This window comes from Somniosus microcephalus, chromosome 3 (assembly GCF_052327205.1).
Source record: "Somniosus microcephalus isolate GS21.2 chromosome 3, FLI_Smic_1.0, whole genome shotgun sequence".
In the NCBI taxonomy this organism is placed as follows: Eukaryota; Metazoa; Chordata; class Chondrichthyes; order Squaliformes; family Somniosidae; genus Somniosus; species Somniosus microcephalus.
In genome coordinates, this window is record NC_140989.1 from 266,520,495 (window position 1) to 266,546,276 (window position 25,782).

The following is a 25,782-nucleotide window of genomic DNA, read 5'->3' on the forward strand; positions in this document are numbered from 1 at the left end:
GGTTGAAATCACATTATGCAATTTTTTTTTAAAGAAACCGGTTAACATCATTAAACAGAAAACAGTGGAATTTCAACCAACTCCGTTAAAACATTCATTAATAACAGTGTCATTTCAACCCATTAATGTTGCAAATTTGTCCAGATTGGCAACAAAAGGACCAAAAGGGTTAATTTGAGAATAAACATATTTCCAAACAATGATTCGGAATGGCTGGCTATCATCTGCGCATTATTTTCTGTTTGAATTCCCAGAAATAATAACCTAATTAACCACAAATACTATCAGTTGTCAAAATTGATGTTCATTTCTTTATAATGTGCATACAAAGAAGTTCGTGGTTACATACTCCAGGGACAAGAGAACACTGTTTGCAAATTACCATTTCTTAAATATATGAAATAATTTTAAATTCTGTAAAGATTGATTAACATTCAGTAGCAGTGACGGTTCGATATTTACACCTCTGAGAGTTGGCAGAAGCACATTATGGTGCATAAAACTGCTGGTATGTCTTAATTAACTGCAAGATAATAGGAGCCTTTTTTTCCTAGTGAGCAAAGCAGTTTGGCAGCTCCTGGATATAAGTCATTTCCAAGTTCAGAGTTTAAGAACAATCAATATGGACATAAGACAGAAAGGAGGGTGGTGCTGGGAACTGAGAGCATTGGGCTCTTTGAGGTGTGACAAGCAAGAGGATCTGAGATATTTAAAACAAAATCAAAGGGGAAAGTCATAAAAAGAATTAGGAACACCAAGCAAGACACTACTATGATAGTCAGTGGTTTTAACCTTTAATCAGGTTCTGACACATTGAAGGAGAGAGTCTTGGGTAGAAAATATATATTGCAACCGATTGTGTGCTTAGGCCTTGTTCAGTAAGAGACTGCTTTTATTCACATAATATGCTGAAGCAGTTATTTCTGTGGTAAATATCTTCAAACGGATAAATACCTAGTTAGGAACAAGATTCAGAAGAATAAATACTAATAGAGATGATCGAATGAAGTAATCTAAATCTTGTGTCTTGTAGGTGTCCTTATTTTGGCACTGTGGAGGTACCACTGGTTGTCCCTTACATTGAGACACATAATTCCCTTTAACTTACCTTACTGTATGTTTTACTTACCTTTTGGGGCCGTTGCCCTTTTAACTTACCTGTTGGGGCCATTGCCCCTTTAAGGCGCGCCCTAGCGCGCTGACGTCACGCCACGTACAACGCGATGTGCGTGCGCCGGCACAGCCCGGCCTAGCGTCTTCGGCCTCAACGGCCAGCTGACAGGAGCGACGCGATCTTCTGCTCCTGCGGCAAGCACCGGCACAGCCCGGCCTAGTGTCTTCGGCCTCAACGGCCAGCCGACGGGAGCGACGCAATTTTCCGCTCCCGCGGCAAGCACCGGCACAGCCCGGCCTCCCGACTTTGGCCTCAACGGCCAACGACGCGCATCACGTGACGCCCTAAGCGCGGGAAACGCGAACAACGTGATGGTATCACAACACAAACGCGATGACGTCATCACGCTCCCCACAGGACTGCGAACTCAGTCCTCGTGGAGTCCCCGCTGGGACAAGACCTACACCACGGTGCTCCTACAGTCAGCCATCTTACCTGCTATCTTATCTGCTGTAATTAGCCTGTTCCTGTAAATAAACAACTTATTTATAGTTCGTTGAAGTCAAACTCTCTTATTTAGTGGCGATCTACACGAACCGCTACATTGGTGACCCCACGACGTGAGTATGGGAGCTCATCAATTCCAACGCTACAATTGGTGAACCCGTATCCGTGAACGATTTTCACGGTAGCAACGCGCGCCTGAACCTCGTCTTCACTCAAGACGACCAACGCACAACCGACGAACCATGGAACAACAACCGCCTAACACCGATTCCACCAAAAGCGACCCCGTCTTTGCGAACGTCTTCACAAAGGAAGCGCAGCTTGGAGGTGAGCCCGTTTTTCACGAACGATGTCACAGAGGTAGAGCACGACCAACGACAACCGTCAGCCACCAGCGCTACAATTGGTGGGTTTGTGAACGTCTTTCACAAACGAAGCACGCTATGGAAGCATCAGCCATTCTGCTGTCGCTACCGCAATCCAGGGAGCCACGGTCTCCCTCGTGCTTTATGCAGGTAGAAGCCCTGTTCGCCGAGAACATCAATGCGGCACAGACCACGCACATGCTCACGGTCTCCGTATTCGACTCTTCTACCGCCACACGGATCGTCCGCCTCTACATCCAAAGCAACAGCAAGTATACATCTCTCCAAGCGCGGGGTACAGCATGTTTGGGCCCACAAGATCGGAGCACGCCCCGCGGGGATACCGCGACGACTCACCCCCGCAAAACACGAGGACGCACTCCTCGCGCACGAGGACCCATCCCTCGCGAACCACGAGAACCCATCCCTCGTGAACACCGACGACTCTTTCCCCGCCGACGACGCACCAGCCCTTCAGCCTGCTGGTTGTGTTACCTACTACACAATTCGGCGTGAACAAAAAGCGTGCCGCCCTCCCGGCTGTTGTCTCCTAAATCTACAACAGTTACAAGTGTTGCCGCCCTCCAGGCAGAGTTAACCCCTCCTGAAAGCAACAACAACCTGGACCGTTGCCGCCCTTTCTCCAGTTTTCCCTTTAACAAACGCAAACGTCGACTGAAGCTGCACACATCGAGGACGGGTCCAACGGGCATCCTGCGGCCACGATCAGCCACGTGAAAGTTGCTAGCCTCACCGATCACTGATCAACGCAGCAACTCTTCACCCTCTGTTGTGTTCACGTCATAGCACTATGGCACGCACCGTTCCGTGCGTTCCAGCCTCCCGAAGGTTTCGCTCAGCAGCCAACGGAGACATCGCCCGCGTCCGCCCAACCTGCCTGTCACTCTGACAAGGCCTGCTGTTTCGTACGTCTCCACGGTCCTTCGCCTGACGGATACGTTTTATTCGCCACGACACGCGTATGGATCCGCTCACGAGCAGCATCTTCATACCTCGTCTACCAAGTCGAAACAGCACGACCGCCGTGACCACCAGCTCGTCAGACCATCTCATCCTTGGACTTTCGTTAAAGCGAATTCTGGGGGGGCCTATGTGGCGGTACCACTGGTTGTCCCTTACATTGCGACACATAATTCCCTTTAACTTACCTTACTGTATGTTTAACTTGCCTTTTGGGGCCGTTGCCCTTTTAACTTACCTGTTGGGGCCATTGCCCCTTTAAGGCGCGCCCTAGCGCGCTGACGTCACGTCACGTACAACGTGATGTGCGTGCGCCGGCACAGCCCGGCCTAGCGTCTTCGGCCTCAATGGCCAGCCGACGGGAGCGACGCGATCTTCCACTCCCGCGGCAAGCACCGGCACAGCTCGGCCGAGCGTCTTCGGCCTCAACGGCCAGCCGACAGGAGCGACGCAGTCTTCCGCTCCCGCGGCAAGCACCGGCACAGCCCGGCCTCCCGACTTCAGCCTCAACGGCCAGCGACGCCCTAAGTGCGGGAAACGCGAACAACGTGATGACGTCACAACACAAATGCGATGACGTCATCACGCTCCCCACAGGACTGCGAACTCAGTCCTCGTGGAGTCCCCGCTGGGACAAGACCTACACCACGGTGCTCCTACAGTCAGCCATCTTACCTGCTATCTTACCTGCTGTAATTAGCCTGTTCCTGTAAATAAACAACTTATTTATAGTTCGTCGAAGTCAAACTCTCTTATTTAGTGGCGATCTACACGAACCGCTACAGCACTCTTATTTTACCATTAATGAACTCCTCGTCTGATCAGGAGAATAACTGATACTCCTGTTATGACAGTAGCACATGACCACCCCAAGCAGCTGCCATACAATTTCATTATTTTCCCTTCATTACATTGCAGAATAGCAGCAAATGCCTACTTTGTGGACTTTATAGTTTCATGTTTACTCAGTGGAGCACCGACTATCTCCGATGACAGAAGTCCAGGAAATACTAAAAGATAAGGCAACATGGCGGAGCTGAGACAAGCCACAAATTGCCAGTTGGACCACCAAGGTATGGGAGGAAATCTGGGCACTATAGATCTGGCCCTCGAAAGTGGCCCACAATGTACAAGAACATAATTGGCCCAGATTTTGCTGGAGTGGGGTATCTCATGGCGTGCCCTGTTAGACTTCTTCACTCACCCTTCAGCTTGAAATGTTTTTGAGTTGTAAATTGCTGGAAGTACGAGCTGATAATGACACGGCAAGGGCAACGAGGTATCTGGGACCTTGGTGAATGACGTGACTAATGGCCTTTGGGGAGTCTAATAGGCGTATTTACTTTTTGGTCAGACAAAAATTGTTCGGACAGTATACAAAAAACATTCAAAAATCCGCTCATTAGCGGTTGACCAATCCTATTGCTCATTAGCGTTGAGTGACGTGATGGTTGACCAATTGGGGGGCGTTTCATGGCGTTTGTGGGTGGGGCCTAATCGTTCAAACTGCCGAGCGGGAGCTGAGGTGAGTGGCGGCCATTAAACACCTGCCGGGCCTCAAGCTCAAAAAATGGTAATGGAGGTGAGGAAATTGTTGATTCATTAGTATTGACACATTAAATATAGATTTCCAGCAAAAAAAAGTTGCTTTTAAAAGAAAAAAAAATCCATTTGCAAAGGGGACTCGGGCTTTCCCCCCCTCGGCGGTGGATGAGCTGCCTGCAGGCCTCAGGCCTCGAAGCCTCGGCCTCTCCTTGCCAGCCACGCCCGAGCTAGGCACCGCCCATCCCGCTGGGCTCGATTCCAAACCAGCGGCCCGCGATCGCCGCCATCTTGGTAAAGGCTGGCGGGGCGGGACAGAGCCGGGCGTAGCCATCGCTGCCATCTTGGTAAAGGCTGGCGGGGCGGGACGGAGCCTAGCGGGAGGTGAGTTGGGGTCACCGCGGGGCTCGGGCTGAGCTGATCGGGCGCTCATCAGGGGTCGGCCCGCAACACATCGACCGGAGGAGCGGCGGCTCTCTCTCTCCTTCGCCCCCCGTGGCCCGAGAGCCCGGCCAGGCCTGAGGCGTTACGCCGCGAGCGGGGCTCGGGCTCAGCAGATCGGGCGCTCATCAGGGGTCGGCCCGCAACACATCGACCGGAGGAGCGGCGGCTCTCTCTCTCCTTCCCCCCCTCTCTCTCTCTCTCTCTCCTTACCCCCCCTCTCTCTCTCTCTCTCTCTCTCCTTCACCCCCCCTCTCTCTCTCACGCCGACCTCACAAAATGGCGGCCGCCCTTCTTCACCCACCAGGCTCTCGGACACGGGAGTCCGGAGCGAAAGGCCTTCGACTGCCGCCCGGCCAACCGGGTCCAACGGCCCGCCTGGTTAAACTAGAGGAACCCTGGGCTCGCTTCTGAGCGATGGGCACCCGGCCTCCTGGTGTCGGACTGACTGCGTTCTGGTACCGAGGTGTGTCGGAGGGAGAGGGAGAGAGGGAGGGGGAGGGAGAGAGAGAGCGGGGAGGGAGAGAGAGCGGGGAGGGAGAGAGAGCGGGGAGGGAGAGGGAGAGGGAGAGAGAGCGGGGATGGAGAGAGAGAGAGTGGGGAGGGAGAGAGAGAGGGGCAGGGAGAGAGAGGGGGAGAGGGAGAGAGTGGCAGGGAGAGAGAGAGGGGCAGGGAGAGAGGGGCAGGGAGAGAGAGGGGCAGGGAGAGAGAGAGAGCGGCAGGGAGAGAGAGGGGGAGGGAGAGAGACAGGGTGAGGGAGGGAAAGTGTGAATGGGTGGGAGAGCGCGCCTTCTTCCTTCGGCCGCCGCAATTCAAACTTCCCGCCGACCTCACAAAATGCCGGCCACCCTTCTTCACCCGCCGGGCTCTGCATCCAGCCCCTTCCCCGGGGTGTCTTCCCCTCTTCTCTATCTCCTTCCCTCTCTCTCTCCTTCTCTCTCTCTCCTCCTTCTCTCCTTCCCTCTCTCTCTCCTTCTCTCTCTCTCTCTCTCTCTCTCTCTCTCCTTCCCTCTCTCTCTCTCTCTCCTTCTCTCTCTCTCCTTCCCTCTCTCTCTCCTTCCCTCTCTCTCTCTCCCTCTCTCTCTCTCTCTCTCCTTCCCTCTCTCTCTCTCCTTCCCCCTCTCTCTCTCTCTCCTTCCCTCTCTGTCTCTCTCTCTCTCTCCTTCCCTCTCCCTCTCTCTCTCTCCTTCCCCTCTCTCTCTCTCCTTCCCCTCCCTCTCTCTCTCTCTCTCTCTCTCTCTCTCTCTCCTTCCCCCTCTCTCTCTCTCTCTCTCCTTCCCCCTCTCTCTCTCTCTCTCCTTCCCCCTCTCTCTCTCTCTCTCTCTCTCTCTCTCTTCCAACAACATGCCCTCAAAAAACACTCGGCACCACCGGGCACTCCAGCTAGTAATTCAATAAATCAGAGAGAAATAAGAGGAAGTAAAATAGGTACAAACCAGGGCAGAAACTCTTTGGGGGAGAAATTCAGTATCGCCACGTTTGGGGCGTTATGCTCGAGCGGGCGCGAAATTTAACGCCCGGCGCAAATTATCGCCACCTACTGCTAAATTGACCTGCTTCGCCCCAGGAGGTGCTTGGAGCGCTAAAACAGGCGCTGCACGACCATCTTAAGGTGCTAAGTCAGAGAAGCGAGGCGCTACCACCGAGGGCGGGCGCAGCACAGGTGCGGCCAGTTAACGATTGCACGCAGACACGCTGGCGCCGGTCAGCTCTTAAAAAGGAGGTTCGATCTTGGATTGCAGCCACACCCTGCGCATCAGAGCCCTGATTCTCGGCCTGGACAGACCTGCTGCCACATTCTAACGCCTAGGACCATCGAGAGGGCCAGGGAGCGAACGCAGCGGTTCAGTGAGGGGGCCCTGCAGGTCCTGGTTGGCGCAGTGGAGCGCAGGCGATCTATCCTGTTTCCGGACAGTGGCAGGAGGCCGCTGCCCAACGACTATCGCAAAGCTTGGAGAGAGGTGGCTCACAGAGTGACCTCCAGCAGCATGGTGCCTAGGATCCCTGTGCAATGCAGGAAGAAGTTCAACGACCTCACTCGGATCGTCAGGGTGAGTACCCTTTTCAGTATCCTCTTCATCCCTGCATGTCCACCTCACTTTATGGCCAAAGGGTCCTGAAAGCGCCAATACCCAGCCCTCATCCAACACCTATGGGCCTTTCATGAAACTCACACGCACATTCAGCACTTTACACACTGTAAGGGCTAATCGACCATGGGAGGCAGTGCAGCCAAGATCAGGGCTTCACACTGTAAGGGCTATTCGACCATGGGAGACAGTGCAGCCAAGATCAGGGCTTCACACTGTAAGGGCTATTCGACCATGGGAGGCAGTGCAGCCAAGATCAGGGCTTCACACTGTACTCAGAGCCCACCCTTTCTCTTGCAAGGCAAGCTGGCCCATAACAGGAGGCAGCAGCAACGAACCAGGGGAGGCCGGCCTCACCTTCAAGACCTCAGCGATCTGGAGCAGCGAGTCCAGCGGATTATGGCAGGCTGGATGATTGGCCCCGTCGCCACTGGAGATGACGACCCCGTTCTGGACAGCAATGGTAAGGTCATCACCTTTTTGACCTCTCTCCTTCCACTTGTGCCTCACACCAGCATCCTTTGCCACTATCGAACCAATACAGTGCATTGCAGCACTCATGCCTCCCTCGCTGTCGCCCTGTCCTCACGCTAAAGCAAATCTTGTACCTCCCTGCTTTCAGATGCTGATTCGCCATGTGAGGAGGCGGGCCCTCAAGCTGCCACTGTGAGTGATTCTAAAGGCGAGGAGGAAGAGGAAGCCGGACCATCAGTGCCAGCCTCAGCCGAGGCAGCCCATGGCCATAATGGGGACACATCTTCCCTGGAGGGGAGCAGGGGGGAAGGGCCTGAGGAGGGTGAAGCTCCAGGGCCCAGCGGGCTGCAGCAACGTGGGGGGGGGTAGGGAAGCTCGGTGGCCTTCTCCCAGGAGGGAAAGTCTGGCCTCGAGTCCTGCTACAGTGAGCGCAGAAGAGGTGCGGCTCCTCGCTGAAATGGGTGCCTAGGCGGAGCTCAGGCACACTGAGCTCATGGCTGCAGTGGCAAGGATGCCTGAATCCATTGAGTCACTGGCAAGGAGTCTCCAGGACTTCGGTGCAGCACAGGCAAGGAGTCTCCAGGACTTCAGTGCAGCACAGGCAGCTTCCACACAAGTGCTTAGTGGTGCAATGCAGTCAGTGGCTGGTCTGATGCAGACGCAGATTGAGGCCATATGAGCACTGACTGCTGCCACCCTCGCTTGGGCACGAATCGCCGGGGCCCTCGTCGCGCCGCAGCAGGCCAGCAGTCTGTGCTTCAGCAGATTGCTCCGCATGCTGCAGTGCTGCCCCGTGGGAGTGCCAGTGTGTCGTCCGACCAGGGAGTGGCTGTCCTCTGTCAGGATGGCAGCATTCCTGCTGCCAACACTGTCACTTCTCCACTGCAGCTGCCACCACCTGTAGGACAGACTGCTGCTGCCCATGCAGAGTTGGAGCAGTCAGCAGCCGGGCCCTCCAGGCCCAGAGCTGGTCCAGGCCGTCCCTCAAGGGCATCTGCTGACTCAGTTTCTGACACTCAGCAGCCTTCCCCCAGCCTTGCTGCAGCCACTGGGGTCCCATTGCGGAGGAGCTGCAGGGTGGGAAGGGGCCAATCTCGCAAGCGAAGCAGATCACCCTCGAAGGGCAAAAAGTAGGAGGTGTGGCAAAATGCTGTAAATTTTTTTACTGAAGGCCAAGGATCGTGGTCATTTTGTGGTTACTCTTTTGTTCATTGTCTCCAGGTTGTGAGAGCCAGTTATGTGTCTGACTGCTTTTTTTAGGGTTTCTCTCTATTACTTTGTCATGCGGGAAGGGCACACAGTTTGTTAAATAAAGAAGTGTCTTTATTCAGATTGTGCATGTTTGCTCTTTGAACTATTTGTTGCCTTGACCGGCTCAGGAGTTGCGGAACGGTTCCATTCATGTTCTTTCAATGGCACAAGCCATTCCCTCAGAGGGGGCCTAGAACCGACTTGCAATAAGCTGCTGATGGACGGCCCTTGCACTTTGTGCCTCCCTCCCATCCTGGTGCTCCTCCTCCTCCTCTGCTGGTGCTCCAATGTCTGGTGGCAGTGGCTGAGTCCTGAGGATTGCCAAGTTATGCAGCATGCAGCACACTACAACAAAATGGGAGACTCGCTCAGGTGAGTACTGAAGGGCACCCCCGGAATGGTCCAGACGGCAGAACCGTTGCTTTAGCACGCTGATTGTGTGCTCAATGATGTTCCTGATCGCTTGATGGCTCTCATTGTATCGTTCTTCAGCAGGGGTGCTGGGCACACGGAGCGGGGTCATCTGCCAGGTGCACAGAGGATAGCCCTTGTACCCGAGAAGCCAGCCTCCTGGGTGAGCCGGGGCTTCAAAAAGGTCTGCCACAGAAGTCTGGTGCAGGATGAAGGTGTCATGGCTGCTGCCTGGAAAGCGGGCATTGACAGCGAGTATCAGCTGTCTGTGGTCACACACCAACTGGACGTTCAACGAATGGAGCCACTTCCGGTTGCGGTAATCCTCGGCATTCTCTTGCGGCGCCCGCAAAGCCACATGCGTGCAGTCAATGGCGCCCTGGACCATGGGGAAGCCCGCTATTCTTGCAAATCCCATTGTGCGCTCTTGCTGCTTGTCCAGGGTCATGGGGAAGGAAATGTACTGACGTCTCCTTTTAAAGAGGGCATTCGTGACTTGACGGATGCAGCAATGCACTGCGAACTGGGAGATATTGGCAATGTCCCCAGTAGCGGATTGGAAGGAGCCGGTGGCATAGAAGTTGAGAGCCACTGCCACCGACAGAGACGTCCTGCTCCTCAGTTGAGGCTGCAGATCTGGCTGAAGCAGGTGGCAGAGCTCAGTGACCACCTCCCTGCTGAATCGAAACCTCCGAAAACACTGCTCCTCAGACATGTTGAGGTATGATAACTGTTGGCGGAATACCCTGGGAGGGTAAGGGCTCGTGTGCCGACGCCTGTTGGCCCTCCTCCATCTGGCCATGATTGGCACTCTCTTTCGGCGTCTCTGAGCCCTCTCAATGTAATGGAGAAACCCAACGTTTCCACCCATTGCAGCCCCCTCAAGGCCCCTCAATGTGGCCACTCAAGGTTATGCCAGTGAAAAAGCAAACCAACTACAAAGTTCTGGGTCGAAGCCAGAAGTACCTCTGCGAGCGCTGACTCAATGCAGAAAGCTCTCTCCCTTTGTCTCTCTGCAAATCTCTCTCTCTCTCACAGAAGGAGTGGTCCAAAAATGGCTACCACAAAGAAACCAGGAAGAGCCCCCTTTAAATAGCGCCCCCCCCCCCCCCCAGCCCCACGGTGACTGGGAACCGTTCCAGTCGCTGGGAGCGCCAGGCGGAAAGGAGGGGGGCGCCACTGAAGTTCCGGTTCGGGGCGCCCCAAGGGCGTTGCACCATGAAATGACGTCAGGATCTGCGCGGGCAGCTGAGCGGGCGTTGCGGTTTTGCGCCACCGCTAAATGTCCGCTCAATTTCGCGAGAGGCGCAGGTCTCGCCGCGCCCGGGCGCTAGCCGCATCGCACCGCACTTATCGCCCTCTTAAGGCGCTAACGGGTGGCGCAAACAACTGAATTTCTCCCCCTTTCAGTGTAGGATACACTCTAAGTAAATGGAAGAAGGAAACAGTTCAGTATGCTGTTACAATAGGATAAAAGTGGAGGCAAATAGAAAGATCATTGATTATTACACAATGATACAGTATTGAAATAGTACCAACATTTTTTACGCTCTTATGTGGATTAGAATGTCTGCCGAAGGAAGGCTTGTCACAAAGTCATAGGTTACAAGCACGAGGCACGTATTGACTCCTCAGATGGTTATGTGCTTATTTGTTACAACAGTTTTTTTCCATCTCATCACAAACGTTATACTTTACCTTTCCTGTTGATGTATCAAGTGTCACTGTTAGAACCCACTACAGGAAAATCAATATCCACTCATCACTATTGGACGTATAAACTAAGTGGGGAGTATCACTCTGTGCTATCAGACTCACTGTTTAATGAGCACCAAAGACTGGTGTATAAAAGCACAAAGTGATTTAATGGATCTGTTTACCAATCTCCTACTCTCCTCCTCCATCAGCACGGTACCCTGCTGCTCGTGGCTGAATTGCACATGGGCGTCTCTTTGCTTAGTCACGAATTGTAGCTCATGAGAGGTAATTCGCTGACTTTATGCTTCCAGTGGGAAGCTTTACCCACCAGCGGTGCCTATTGGAAATTCAGGTATACACGGCACATGATTTTCCAACCGTTTAAATTAATGATCGGGAAACTGTGTCCTACATGCATCTGAATTACAAATACACACTTTAGGCAAACAAGGCTCCTTCCAGCAGTACCAAGTCAAAAAAATCACCCTCAATATAGAGTTCACACACCCAGCTGCACCCCTCCACCATCTCTCTCTCGACCCCTCCACTGCCACTGTCTGCTTGTCCAGTCTTGGATGAGCCATCATTTCTTCCAGGTAAACAGTTGGAAGACCGAAGTCATCCCTTTCAACCACAAACTTTGTACCCTCACCACCAACTCCATCCCTCTCCTCAGCCATTTTCTGAGGCTGAACCAAACTGTGTGCAATCCCACCATCTAATTTGACCCTGAGCTGAGCTTCCGACCCAATTTCCTTTCCATCACTAAGATCACCTACTTGCACCTCCATAAATAACATCACCTAGTTCCATTCCTCCCTCAGCTCACCTGCTGCTGGAACCCTCATCCATGCCTTTGTCACCTCCAGAGTTGACTATTCCACTGCTCCCCTGGTGGCCTTCCATCCTACGCCCTCCATTAACTTCAGCTCATCCAAAACTCTGCTGCCTGTATTCAATCTACACCATATCCCGCTTACCCATCACCCTTGTCCTAACTGACCTTCATTAACTCCCGGCCGCCCAATGATTTAAATGTAAAATGATCATCCTTATGTTTAAATCACTCCAAAGCCTCAATCCTGCCTATCTTTGTAATCTCCTCCAGCCCTATAACGCTACGTTCCTCCAACTCTGACCTCTTGTAGGAACATAGGGACAGGAGTAGGCCATTTAGCCCCAGGAGCCTGTTCCGCCATTCAGTGAGATCATGGCTGATCTGTGGCCTAACTCCATGTACCTGCCTTTGCCCCGTATCCCTTAATACCTTTGATTAACAAAAATCTATCTGTCTCAGACTTAAAATTAACAATTGACCTAGCATCAATTAGCATTTGCGGAAGAGAGTTCCAAACTTTGACCACCCTTTGCATATAGAAGTGTTTCCTAACTTCACTCCTGAAAGACCTGGGTCTAATTTCTCTCTATCAACCCTATCAATTCCCCTCAATATCTTGAAATCTTTGATCAAATCACCCCTTTATCTTCTAAATTCCAGGGTATACAACCTTTGTTTGTGTAATCTCGCCTCGTAATTTAACTCTTGGAGCCCAGGAATCATTCTGGTAAATCTACACTGCACTCCCTTCAATGCCAAAATATCTTTCCTAAGATGTGGCGCCCAGAAATGAACACACTATTCCAGGTGTGGTCTAACTAGGGCTTTGTATAGCTGTAGCATAACTTCTATTTCCCTTGTATAATAATCCTCTAAACATAAAGCCCAGCATTCCATAAGCATTTTTGATTATTTTCTGTACCTGTCCATGACATTTTAATGATCTGTATACGTGGACCCCTAGGTCTGTTTGGACCTCCATTGTTTCTAGCTTTTTATCATTTACAAAGTATTCGATCCTTTTTAGGCCCAAAGTGGATTGCCTCACATTTGCCTACATTGAAATCCATTTGCCACACTTTCGCCCATTCACTTAATCTATTAATATCTCTTTGTAATTTTATGCTTCCATCTCCACTGCTTACAATGTTGCCTATCTTTGTCTCATCAGCAAACTTGGATATGTGGCTCTCTATCCCATCATCTAAGTCGTTAATAAATGTGGTGAATAGTTGAGGCCCCAACACAAATCGCTGTGGGACACCACTAGTCACAGCCTGCCAATTAGAGTACCTGCCCACTATTTCTACTCTCTGTCTCCTGCCGCTCAGCCAATTTCCTAACCAGGTCAATAATTTGCCTTCAATTCCATGAGCTTCAACTTTAGCTAACAGTCTCTTATGAGGGACTTTATCGAATGCCTTCTGGTAGTCCACATAAATAACATCCATAGACTTTCCCTGTTCACTACTTTAGTCACCTCTTCAAAAAATTTAATCAGGCTCGTCAGGCATGACCTACCTTTCACAAATCCATACTGTCTCTCTGATCAGCTGAAAATTTTTGAGGTGTTCAGTCACCCTATCCTTAATGATAGACTCTAGTAATTTCCCCACAACAGATGTTAGGCTAACTGGTCTATAATTCCCTCTCTCACCTTTCTTAAATAGCTGAGTGATGTGTGCAATTTTCCAATCTAAAGGAATAGTTTCAGAATCGAGAGAACTTTGGAAGATTATAGTTAGGGCATCTGCAGTGTTCTCACCTACTTCCTTTAAAAGCCTGGGATGGAAACCATGGTTTTGAGGATTTGTCATTCTTTAGTGCCATTATTTTCTTCATTACTGTTATTTTGCTTACGTTGATTTTGGTGAGTCCCTGTCCCTGATTCAATATTAGTTTCCTTGGGATGCTATCTTCTTCCTCTACAAAGTAATTATTCACCATGGGCGCCATTTCCTTATTTTCATTTACAATATCACGTTTATCAGTTTTTAAGCGGCCCACATTGCTCCTGACCACCCTCCACTCCCTTCTGTTCCTCACACTTCAGAAATCAATGGAAATTGAAAGTAATTTCCGGTACAAGGTTTCATGTGCTACCTGTCTGAAGGATACAGGTGGCGAAGTGAGGTGGGGGTCTTGCTTTGTGCAATTTCAGAATGTTTACATTTTATTGCAATTATAAACATCACATTGGAAAAAGTATTTCAATCAGTAACTTACTACATGAATTTGGTTTTGGAAACAGATTATGCTTCTCTTAGCGCTGATATTTTTAAAGGAAGAATTTCCCTACATTAACGTTCCCACTGAGCTGTGCAGCTGAGCAGCGGTCTGGAGGTCCCATGCAGGTCACTCACTGGCTTTTACATGGAAGAAATGGCATATGCGCAAAAACTTGAATGGGCCGTGCACGAAAAAAATTAGAGGGAACATTGCCCTACATATATTTAATTATACTAAGAAACATTTACACAGTCTGCACATAGAATCCTCTCAGTTCCCAATTGGCCTAATAGGCAGAATTTATTATCATAGTCAGTCAATTGCTGTTGTGGGGCAGTGAAAATGGGACTGAGGCATCCTCTGACACTGTCATGGGAGCAGAAAGATCTAAAGATAGAAAGGGACCCTACATCTTCTTTCGCTCTGCATACAACTCTCGCACACTCTGCACAAACCCAAAGACAAAGCCCAATTTTTTATTCTATCGAGGAAAGTATAACCGGTATTACTCAAATGATTTTGGATATAAATTTTTGTGACTTTCTTTAAAAATTCTAAACTACAACTTGAATACTACTTGATCTCATCTTTCACGATAAGTGAGTATTGCTCACTTGTTTGTACAAGGTTTTAAAACAGATTGGCCTAGAAATATGTTGATGCCTCGCCCATTTTAAAGGTGTAAAACAGGCGCCTAAATATCCAATATGGCGGACAGTGTGCACGTGCATATTCCGCGCCAGATGTGCACCGTCCACCATATTGGCAAAGGTTCCAGTATCGGTGTCCAAGGCCTGCGCCTGAAACAAGGCATTAGGCCTTTTGCAGAAGCAAATGGGGGTCAAATGCCTTTTTTAAGCCTCCTTCCCAAAACTGGCCTATCTGAACACAGCCAGCGCTGGGTCTGCTGCATTAAGGAGAACCAGGTCTACATGCAACCTAACCAGCGGTGCTTATTGCAGGCCCAAAAATGGGCTGAAATGAATTTCCACCCCATTGTGTTCAAATGTTAATGATCTTTAAACCACAAGGATATACACTTTCTGCATAAATCCTCAACAAACTCTCTTTAATGTCCTCTGCATGCTTTCATGACGTGTGTTTCGTTTTGAAACAAGCTAGGCAGTTTCATATTCCGAAAGCTTCAATGGCCAGGAATTGGTCTTGTGCCAGAAACCAGCGCCTACAATATGCACCCGAAGTCTTGGATGCATGTGGGTCTCACCAAACAGGCATGAAACGGTAATCAATTCCAGGGGATTTTGTTGCCAAGTTTCTGCAGTGGGGTTTGAACCTAAGATCCTCTGACTCAGAGGCGAGAAGCCACTGGGCCAAGGCTGGCACTACTGTACAGGGTGATGTTTCTGTGATTTCATACCCACTAGAACATGAAGAATGCAAACCCTTTCTGTCCATGTAGGCTGTTGGGTGCATATGAGGAACTTTGATCTCCACATGGGCTGTCTGCAGCACTTTGCACACAAGGGAACTCTGCCACCTACTGAAAGCTCCGAGCTCTGTCCAGCTGATGTCTCCTTTCCACAAGGGAACGATGAAAGTGTTGCCTCTCACAAGCATAGCATTTGACACTTGATACATGTGAACCCTGCCGATGGCTTGGAAGTATCTGTTCGCATGAAAGGTTCATGCCATAGTAACCTGCACATCTACAGCAAGAGCTGTCCCTATTCTTAAAGTCTTCCTGAAGCAGAAGATTTATATAATTGTTGTATACTATATATTATATAAAATCTGTATTCTTTGTAATGTTTATATTTTTCATGCTGCTCTATATCGTTTTAGTGCTTTTGATAATCTATTTTGAGCATCAGAAAGAGACTTGGTGCTGAGCTATGTGGACACATCAGTGAGAGAGAGACTGGGCAGTGGGCTATGTGTTATCAATAGGAGGAGGGCGAGACCAGAGAGTGGGGCTATGTGCAGCCAGGCAGGGAAGATGGGGGTTAGGAGCAAGTGTGTCCGGGGAGGTTGTGGCCTGGTATTGGTCGGATGAGAGTAACACAGTTTGTGGCCCAGGAAGGAGTTGGAGGGTGAACTGTGAATGGGGCAAGGCAGAGGCTAGGTATGGCTTCATGTCAGAGCATAATTTTTTTACATCTGCACAAACTTGTTATAGTTTCTGAAAAAATAATCAGCAGCTCCTTGTCCTTCCGTGAGTATGACCAAGTGCTTATTAAAGATTGCAGAAGCAGAACTAAAAGTTGTAGGCAGAGCCAAAGGCTACAGGATGGGGCCAAAGGCACCCAAGTGGAGTGGAAGGTTAGGGAGGCGATTAAAACCCTTCTTAATTTTTACCCTGAGCACTGGATTGGAGTGACAGGTCACTCTCGACTGTCTCATCGGGAAGAAGGAGCACCTTGCCATCTCCTGTATCGTAAAGTGATTGTTTCGCTAAACCCCAAACAATTTGAAGCAGCAGCTTCTATACCAAATGTATTAATTATTCATCCTTCACCTTTATTGATCCAATGCTGAAGTTTTATCTTTTATTATTTATAGTGGACACGCCTTCATTTCATGTTTCTCTATTATCTCAGAGAAGCCTTTGATATCAACAGTTCAGTGAAGATGGGGCGGAGGGGGCTGAAATGACTCCTGCCAATAACTTTAACTAAAAGGCCGGCGCAGGTACAAAACGGGGTTTTCGAATATCTATTTGATAAAATTACTGACAGAAAGAATTCCCCTCACCCCCAAGTTCCTAAAGCAATTTGTCAAAGCAGAAAAGAGGTTATCGTGTTATTTCACAAAGCAAGTCATAGAGAAACAATTGTGAAATATCCCTGACATTCTCAAGTGGCCCTTGTTAACTGCTAGTTAGACCATCCTGATTCAACTGATGAGCTTGTAGCTTTTAGCACAAGTCATTACTGATTACCCAGTGTATCAAAGGAGCAAGACTGGTTTTATTCATTCCTGGAATGTGGCTGTTGCTGGCAAGGCCAGCATTAATTGCCCTTGAGAAGGTGGTGGTGAGCTGCCGCCTTCAACCGCTGCAGTCCGTGTGGTGAAGGTACTCCCACAGTGTTGTTAGGGAGGAAGTTCCAGGATTTTGACCCAGCGACGATGAAAAATCGGCGATATACTTCCAAGTCAGGTTAGTGTGTTACTTGGAGGCGAACTTGCAGGTGATGGTGTTCCCATGTGCCTGCTGCCCTTGTCCTTCTAGATAGTAGAGGTCGCAGGTTTGGGAGGTGCTGCCGAAGAAGACTTGGTGAGTTTCTGCAGTGCATCTTGTAGATGGTACACACTGCAGCCATGGTACGCCAGTGGTGGAGGGAGTGAATGTTTAAGGTGGTGGATGGGGTGCCAATCAAGCGGGCTGATTTGTCTTGGATGGTGTCAAGCTTCTTGAATGTTGTTGGAGCTGCACTCATCCAGGCAAGTGGAGAGTATTCCATCACACTCCTGACTTGTGCCTTTTAGATGGTGGAAAGGCTTTGGGGAGTCAGGAGGTGAGACACTCGCCGCAGAATACCCAGCCTCTGACCTGCTCTTATTGCCACAGCATTTATGTGGCCAGTCAAGTTAAGTTTCTGGTCAATGGTAGCCCCCCAGGAAGTTGATGGTGGGGGATTCGGCGATGGTAATGCCATTGATTGTCAAGGGGCAGTGGTTAGACTCTCGCTTGTTGGCGATAGTCATTGCCTGGCACTTGTGTCGCACAAATGTTACTTGCCACCTATCAGCCCAAGCCTGAATGTCGTCCAGGTCTTGCTGCATGCAAGCATGGACTGCTTCATTATCTGAGGAGTTGCAAATAGAACTGAACACAGTGCAATCATCAGCGAATATCCCCACTTCTGACCTTTATGATGGAGGGAAGGTCATTGATGAAGCAGCTGAAGATGTTTGGATGTAGGATAGTTGATTCAGAAAGTCCTGTTTGCTTTTAATGTGAGATCAGGGAGCCCTTTCCTTCCTATAGGGGAGGGCCAGATCTCCTCCCCAAGGAGTCCAGCATACCAGAGGTGTGTGGTGCTTGTGACGGCCGGGAGCTTTTTACTGGCATCATGCAGCCAGATGGTTCTGAGGCCCAAAGTTCTGGGCAGAGAGGATTTCTTCACTCACCTACAATTGTCATTCTGATCTTCAGGCTGCTCCTGGGAACCCTGCAGACCATCTGCTCTGATGGAGTCCTGGCGCAGTCCCCCGAGTTTGGGCACCTCCTCAAGCAAATCAGAGGAAAGTGAGGCAGATGGCCAAGAACACCCCCCTACCCCCACTTCATTTGCATTCTTACACTGTCCTTGTACCAAGGCCTTGTTACACTTCATTGGGGACCCCTTGGAAATCCCAGGGCAGCACAGTGAAGCTGGAGGCCCGATGCACAGATCTCTGGCCCCATTTCTTCATTGTTGCACCTGGGAACTGGGCATTCTTCAGCAACAGAGGAAATTCTACTCTAGGAAACGTTCAACTGAATACTTTTTAAAAGGTTACCTATTTTCCTTGAAGCATGTAAGGAAAAGTAAACACAGACACTTCCACGGACAGCTGGCAATGGAAAATTTGCTCCAGTTTGCACCAATCTGGGTTTCAGCACATGGTGTAAGAAACATAGAAACATAGAAGATAGGAGCAGGAGTAGGCCATTCGGCCCTTCGAGCCTGCTCCGCCATTCAACGAGATCATGGCTGATCATCCAAACCCTAGCACCCGGTCCCTACACCGACAGCCATCCCACCCAAGCCCTATCCCCGTAACCCCGTAACCCCACGTATTTAATCCCCCCTAACACTAAGGGTCAATTTTTATCATGGCCAATCAACCTAACCCGCACATCTTTGGACTGTGGGAGGAAACTGGAGCACCTGGAGGAAACCCACGCAAACACTACTATAAGTTTTGCCTCAATGAGGTTTCTTTACATTTTATTTTTGGAACAGCTGAAATGTTTGCAGCACTCCCATGAACATTGATAAAGGTTCAGTAGTGTAATTAATTCATCCATAATGACTACAGGAATTTTCCTTGGAATAAACAAATGGTAAATGACAGCAAGTTTCTTTAGTCAGCAGGTACTGCCACTTATTCCGTCGTCAAACTTTGAAAAAGAAAAGAAAAATTTGCAATATGGATTATCTGTCCTTCACACACAAAATATACATCCCAAGGCACTTCAATGAATTATTAATTAAAATGTCAAAAAATTATTGATGGAAGCTTGGCTTTAATGACCTCATTAGGTGAGCAGGTTCCAACCGCAGGCCTGTGAGCTTCTGTAGGTTTTACAACAAGACCAGATACTTGACCCCAGAATGATTTTCTGTCACTTTAGGCCCCTTCTTAACAATAGTCAGTGAATATTAGATTTAATTCAACACTTTGCTGCTTATCATTTCAGAGCAGAAAATCTGGTAGAATTAAAATGTTAATAAAATCTTACCTATAAAATATCGCAGTTCACTCAACAAGTAGATATAGAATACTGGACAGGTAGAAGGCAGTTAGGAAGCACTGACATCATTTGGGAGCTTTGACAATGTCACCAATTGTGTGAGTGCAAAGTTTATATACCCAGTTGAACTCGGACATTATATTAATGTGTTGTAGTATAATGGGACAATATATTTATGAATAATCTGTTGCCAAAATCAACTATATTGTACTGTCAGAGCTGAAGGTAATGGCCCAGAAATTCGGGTCTCCACGGGTGAGTACGCACGGGGTACTCACCCGTAGGCCCAATGGAAGTGCCGGTTTCCTGCATGTACTGTGCATGCGCGGAAAACCGGCACTTCTGTTCCCCTGAAAGCAGGGGTTCAGAGGTCGAACGCGTGCGCATCGAACTTCGTTTTTTTTTACAGGTTTTCCCGGGAGGGTAAGTCTCCAGAAGTTAGACATGTAAAAAGCAGGCATAAGGCCTGCTTTTTACAAGGTAAGTGGTGAATTAATTAAAATTAAAACATTTTTTCCACAGGTTTATTATTTTTAAATACTTTAAAGAAAGGTAAGTTTATTTTTAGCCCCGTTAGAAAATTAAAAAAAAAAATTCAAAAATTTAAATTATTGTTTAAAATAGTTATTTCATGTCATTTATAGTTTATTTAAAAAATGTGATTTTCTAAAAAATGTGATTTTCTAAAAAATGTATTTGAAGATTTAGTGATGTTTTGGGGCCCGTAGTATTTCTAAGTTTGACAGCACTTCCTGTCAGACTTATGAATGGAGCATTCCCTGCTCCGATTGGCTCTCCATGGCCCACGTGATCCCAGGGGACGCATCGAACTAACTGCGCCCCTGGGATACGCAAGCACTGCGCGCCGGCAGCTGGAGCAGGCCCAGGATCGGAATTCCACGCCGTCCCACAGCTCAACGGCCGGCGCGCTAGGTAAGTGCAGATCGGGGGCTTGCACCCGCGGGAAGCCCCCAACCCGAATTTCTGGGCCAATGTGTAGCAAAATCTTCATTACTTTTTCACCTATGGCATGATGCTACTTCTTCCACACTCCATGGGGTAGAAATTGAACCTTGTTGCGTCCGCTTTACAGGCATAAAAACAGGCGCAACAAGGGCCACTTTTGGGGACCAACATCCCACGTCCAAAGGAGTCTGAAAGAGGTCCAGCGCGATATTGGGTCGGGCCATTTTTCAGGTATCCCTGGCATCTGCCTAAAATAGGCGGTAGGCCCTTACATATATAAATCAGGGGCCTAATGCCTGGTTTAGGCCCCCTGGCAGAAAATGCCTTGGGATGAAGGAAGCAGGAGTCAGGCCTGTTCCGCTCAGGATTCTTCAGGGGCCATTACAAGCAAGTTCGTTTTTTTTAAACTTTAAAAAATCATTCTCCTTACTCCACAGCATCGCAACTGGACCATCTCCCGACCCCTTGTCACTCTAAGCCCTTCCTTCCCTCCCCACCCCCCAGCCCCCGGACTTATCTTAGGGCCCAGTGCTGGCGAAACGAGCAGCTCGAAATTCAGAAAGTTGAAATGGGCGAGTTAGCTATGGAGGCCCCACAGGTGCCAGCAGCTCACCAAATTTATTGATAGAAGGCCCAAAGCCCAATTTTCCAGCCAGCCTCAGACCTCCCGGTTGATGTGCGTGCCACTGCCTGCGCAGTGCCGATTCTGGATCCCAAAATGGGCCCAGGTGGATTTCCAATAGGTCTAGTTCTAACTGGGGAAAAAGGAGAAAAAATATTTGTCATATACATTAGTAGATTTGACACTGCATTGCGGAAGATGAGCTGGAGTGTGACAATGGGAGGGTGTTGGGGTGGGGGAGGAGTACACCACCACTGAAAGGACTTTGTCAGAAACAGTGAAGTGTTTCTTGATTGGTTCTTGGAAAGTAAGTAGTGTGTTCCTTACCCACTGCCGGTAGAGATTGCACAAATACATTTGCTCCCTTCACATGTCTCAATTAATAAATGAATCCAAGTATATAACAATTGCAGTTACATAAATAAACAAAATCTTGAATATAGTTACCTCAGAAATAATTCAAAATTTCCAGCTTTTCATTGTTTTCAGGTTTTATTCCAAAAAATGCACAATTATCTATAAAGTTGCTGCAAATAAAGCATTCACTTTTTTAATTGCTGGTATTTTGTTCTATCCTTGCTAGATAGGGAGAAGTAGCAAGGCTATGATTGTGTTTTTAAAATTCATTCTGGGGATGTGGGCGTCGCTGGCAATACTGACATTTATTGCCCATCCCTAGCTGTCCTGAAAAGGTGGTTCACCACCTTCTTGAACCACTGGTAGCGGATTGTTACTGGAGTAACATATTTGCCAGACCAGGTAAGGACATCAGGTTTCCTTCCCGACAGGACATTAGTGAACCAGTTTGGTTTTTAAGACAGCTTCATGGTCACTTTTACTGATACCAGCTTCCAGATTTTTTAAAACTGAATTCAAATTCTCCAGCTGAAATGATGGGATTTGAACTCACATTTTCTGGATAATTAGTCCAGACCTCTGGAATGCTAGTAACATAACCACTACGCTACCGTACCGTATTGCTGTCAATCATAAATAATCTCTCCCCAGTTGCAAAATATGGATATGTTGCTAACGCTTAGAAGAGAAGCAGGCTTAATGCATGCTGGGAGTTTACTGCACAGACCACTTAGACACAGTCTACACTCACGCATCCTTTGAGCTTAGCCTGCTCCCTCCTATGGGCATCCTTTGAGCTGGCAGTGCAAAAGCTCCAGGAAGCCCCATAAACTTAAACATCAGATTTCTCAGAGGGATCGGCTTCTGATTGAAAACATTGCTAGAAAAAAATTCAAACCTATAAGAGGCAGCGTGTAGATGAGGTTAATTTTTTTAATAACTTTTGTAACTGTACTTTTGTTCTTATTACTTTATTTCCAGCACTAAGTTTCTGACTGGAGGAAAACAAAGATGGCAGCCAAAAGGATTTTCCAAAAATATTCCGGACAATTTCATTGGTTCACCTTTTTTAATTGGTGGGTTTTGCCGACTGGTTACTCTGGATTGGTAGCGTTCACACATCCTATCCAGTTTCTCGTTGGATGCTTACCTACTTTTCCAGATTCAACTGTCACATTCCCTTCGTCTTCAGTTGTGAATTTGTGTCTGTTTTACAAATATGAAATTTAACCAATTAGAAGCAAAGGTTACACTAAATTTACATATAGTGAGATATGCAATTCAAAAGTGGATCTCCAGTGGCATTGCTCACTTGAGTCAGATGAAGGAGAGCTATGCGAAATGTATTATTCTGCTGCAAAGGTGTACCCCTCTGTTGAATAAATGCAGACTCAAGTTAACCAGAGTTTAACTGTTGTTTGGTTAGCAAACATTATAGCTTGGAAAGACTACAGGTCAGAGGCACCAATTTTAAATGACTGGCTTTCTTTCTCTTTTTTTAAGTGTGATTGCTAAGGTCAACCAGAGGGTTACAGATGTTCCATGTCAATAGGTTTTTTGTTGTTGTTTTGTACATTATAAATGTTTGACTTTCATTCTTTTCTTTAAACCCTTCTTTGAAGTATATCACCGAAAAGAACTTTGCATGAACTGGTGTAGCAAGCAAAAACTGCATTAGATGTACTGATTACATACTGTAAAAAAAAAATAACGCAGGACATTTACAGGAGTAACTCGGTCTCGTGGGTCTGTTTCTATTCACTCTTTGTGAATGTCCTCAGAACCACATGACTGAATTGCTAACTCGTAACTCATGGCCGGTATCTGCCCGCCAGCATGTAACTCCTGTGGTTTGCAGGGAGATTTAGGACAGGGGCAGTCAGAAGTACTCAAAGTTCGACTAGGACCTTGGGCTGATACTGGCCATTGTTACAACCAGTTTTGTCCTCCAGTTGAAAATGGACAGTTACTAATAGGCATTCACAGAGTTGGTTCCAGCAGATGCTCATGGCACAGATACTACATGGATTGATTGCCATCTTTATTACTCTGAGTGAAAGTTGCATTAGAGAGATCGATTATCATCTTCACCAACCTTTTCTCTGAGAATCTTCCATTTATAGTAGCAAAGAATTGTTGAATGCATATACGTAATTTTTGCGACTATATATACAGCAGTTTCATGAAGTTTATAACCAGGTTTCTGGAAGTCAAAGGAACCAATGCAAACTTTCTGCACTTCGCCAAAATAACGGCTACACACGAATCCTTTGATGCCCCTTCTCCCCTCCCCAAGCCATTCCGGTAATTAGAGCCTCTTTTTTCACTTACTGTATGTTGCTACTCCAGCTTGTCTGAGGAGTCTGGAGAGGGGAGGAGCCATCATCTTAATTATGATGCCTGCGAGCATGTGCGGAGCAGCCACCAGCAGCTTGCACGTGTTTCAAAAAAAAAATGGCTTCCATTGCTAGGGGAAAAACTGTACCATTAAGGGCAAGCAAAACTGGAGCACTGGCGGTGTGGGCCTTTTTTGAATATTTGTAGGGGTGACACTGAGTTGCCCCAGTGTCACCAGACGGGAACAAAAATCGTTAAGGCAAGTGCCCTAAGGCACCACAAAAGAAAACAAGCAATAAGAACTATGTACAATATAGCAACGTTACACAAATAATTATTAAATCTTAATGTGATTGTGGATATTAATTATCACCTCTATACCCTGCAATGCCCACCAGTTGCGGAAGGCCTCAAGTGTACCGATGGATACCGCATGCTCCCTCTCTAGGGCCACCCGGGCCCGGACAAAACCACGGTATGGGGAGAGTGCGAGAACCTCGTCCAGTCCAGGAATTGGCTCCTGTGTCTTTGTCCGACTGCTTGAAGTGGACTTGCTTGGCTGTACCATGAGTAGAAATTCCAAAAAGTACAGCGGTTGTACTTGTAGCATCAGGACTATTGGAGGCAGCAACAACAGAGGCACTCGCAGCAGGGACTATAATTAAACTAGCTCCAGCCGTATCCGAGGGAACTGTATTGTTGCCACAACTGCAGTAACATGCAGCAGCAGGTGTATTTGCAGGTACTCCTGGAGCTAGGGAGGAAATGTGCTGCTAGGCGCCAGTAGCACATGAACGGAGCCGAGAAGGTGGGTTTGAAACTTCAGGGGAAGAGTTGCAGGCCCACTCTATCACTAGACTGCAGAATCCATTTCATGCCTTCACATTGGGTTTCTTCTCCTTTCATTTTCCTGGCACTTCTCCCACCCCCAGTCTTGGAAAAAAAATCTGACAATCATTTAAAATTCATTTTAAAGCTTGAAAGCAATATAACATGTGTCCCCCATATTCAGCCACTTTCCCTTGATGCCATCCCTTTAAATTTGACTAACTGGCCAGATTTCACCACCCCTCCCCCATTAGACTGGTTCCCAGCACAAAGCCAAAGCTGCATGGCAGCTGTGAATAACTCTTGAAATGAGTTGACAGTGGATAACTGAAGGCAGTTTGCTTGTTGTGCTGTCAGTTATCTTTACACCAACAGCTCAGCAGTCTAAGTGCAGCCTGCAGTAGGAAATCCTCTCTTATATTAGTGGCTCTCACATTCGGAAGCAACTCTAGAGCACCAGTGGAAACTGTCTTAACAAAGTTGTCATACCGCCAGCAGGTAAATCACTCTCATTTGTTTCTTTCCTTCTCACTACCTCCTCCTTCACTTCACTTTCTACCCCTCTACCATTCCTCCTCTCACTTTCTACCCCTCTACCATTCCTCCTCTCACTTTCTACCCCTCTACCATTCCTCCTCTCACTTTCTACTCCTCTACCATTCCTCCTCTCACTTTCTACTCCTCTACCATTCCTCCTCTCACTTTCTACTCCTCTACCATTCCTCCTCTCACTTTCTACCCCTCTACCATTCCTCCTCTCACTTTCTACCCCTCTACCATTCCTCCTCTCACTTTCTACCCCTCTACCATTCCTCCTCTCACTTTCTACTCCTCTACCATTCCTCCTCTCACTTTCGACCCCTCTACCATTCCTCCTCTCACTTTCTACTCCTCTACCATTCCTCCTCTCACTTTCTACTCCTCTACCATTCCTCCTCTCACTTTCTACCCCTCTACCATTCCTCCTCTCACTTTCTACCCCTCTACCATTCCTCCTCTCACTTTCTACTCCTCTACCATTCCTCCTCTCACTTTCTACCCTTCTACCATTCCTCCTCTCACTTTCTACCCCGCTACCATTCCTCCTCTCACTTTCTACCCCTCTACCATTCCTCCTCTCACTTTCTACCCCGCTACCATTCCTCCTCTCACTTTCTACCCCTCTACCATTCCTCCTCTCACTTTCTACCCCTCTACCATTCCTCCTCTCACTTTCTACCCCTCTACCATTCCTCCTCTCACTTTCTACCCCTCTACCATTCCTCCTCTCACTTTCTACTCCTCTACCATTCCTCCTCTCACTTTCTAC

The 25,782-nt window shown here is 48.2% G+C and overlaps 1 protein-coding gene across 4 annotated transcripts in view; it reads left to right on the top strand.

The window, feature by feature from the left end:
• The window catches only part of nr5a2 (nuclear receptor subfamily 5, group A, member 2), a 258,604-nt gene that overhangs the window by 206,333 nt on the left and 26,489 nt on the right, over positions 1–25,782 (top strand). Inside the window, exon 7 of one of the 4 annotated variants that reach the window (XM_085982427.1) lies at positions 22,290–22,713. The exons of the other annotated variants lie outside the window; for them this stretch is intronic. Within the exon in view, the coding sequence (XP_085838553.1) occupies positions 22,290–22,303 (14 nt within the window). The 3' untranslated portion in view covers positions 22,304–22,713. Of the gene's footprint in view, positions 1–22,289; positions 22,714–25,782 lie in introns of those variants that run through there. 4 annotated transcript variants of the gene reach the window in all.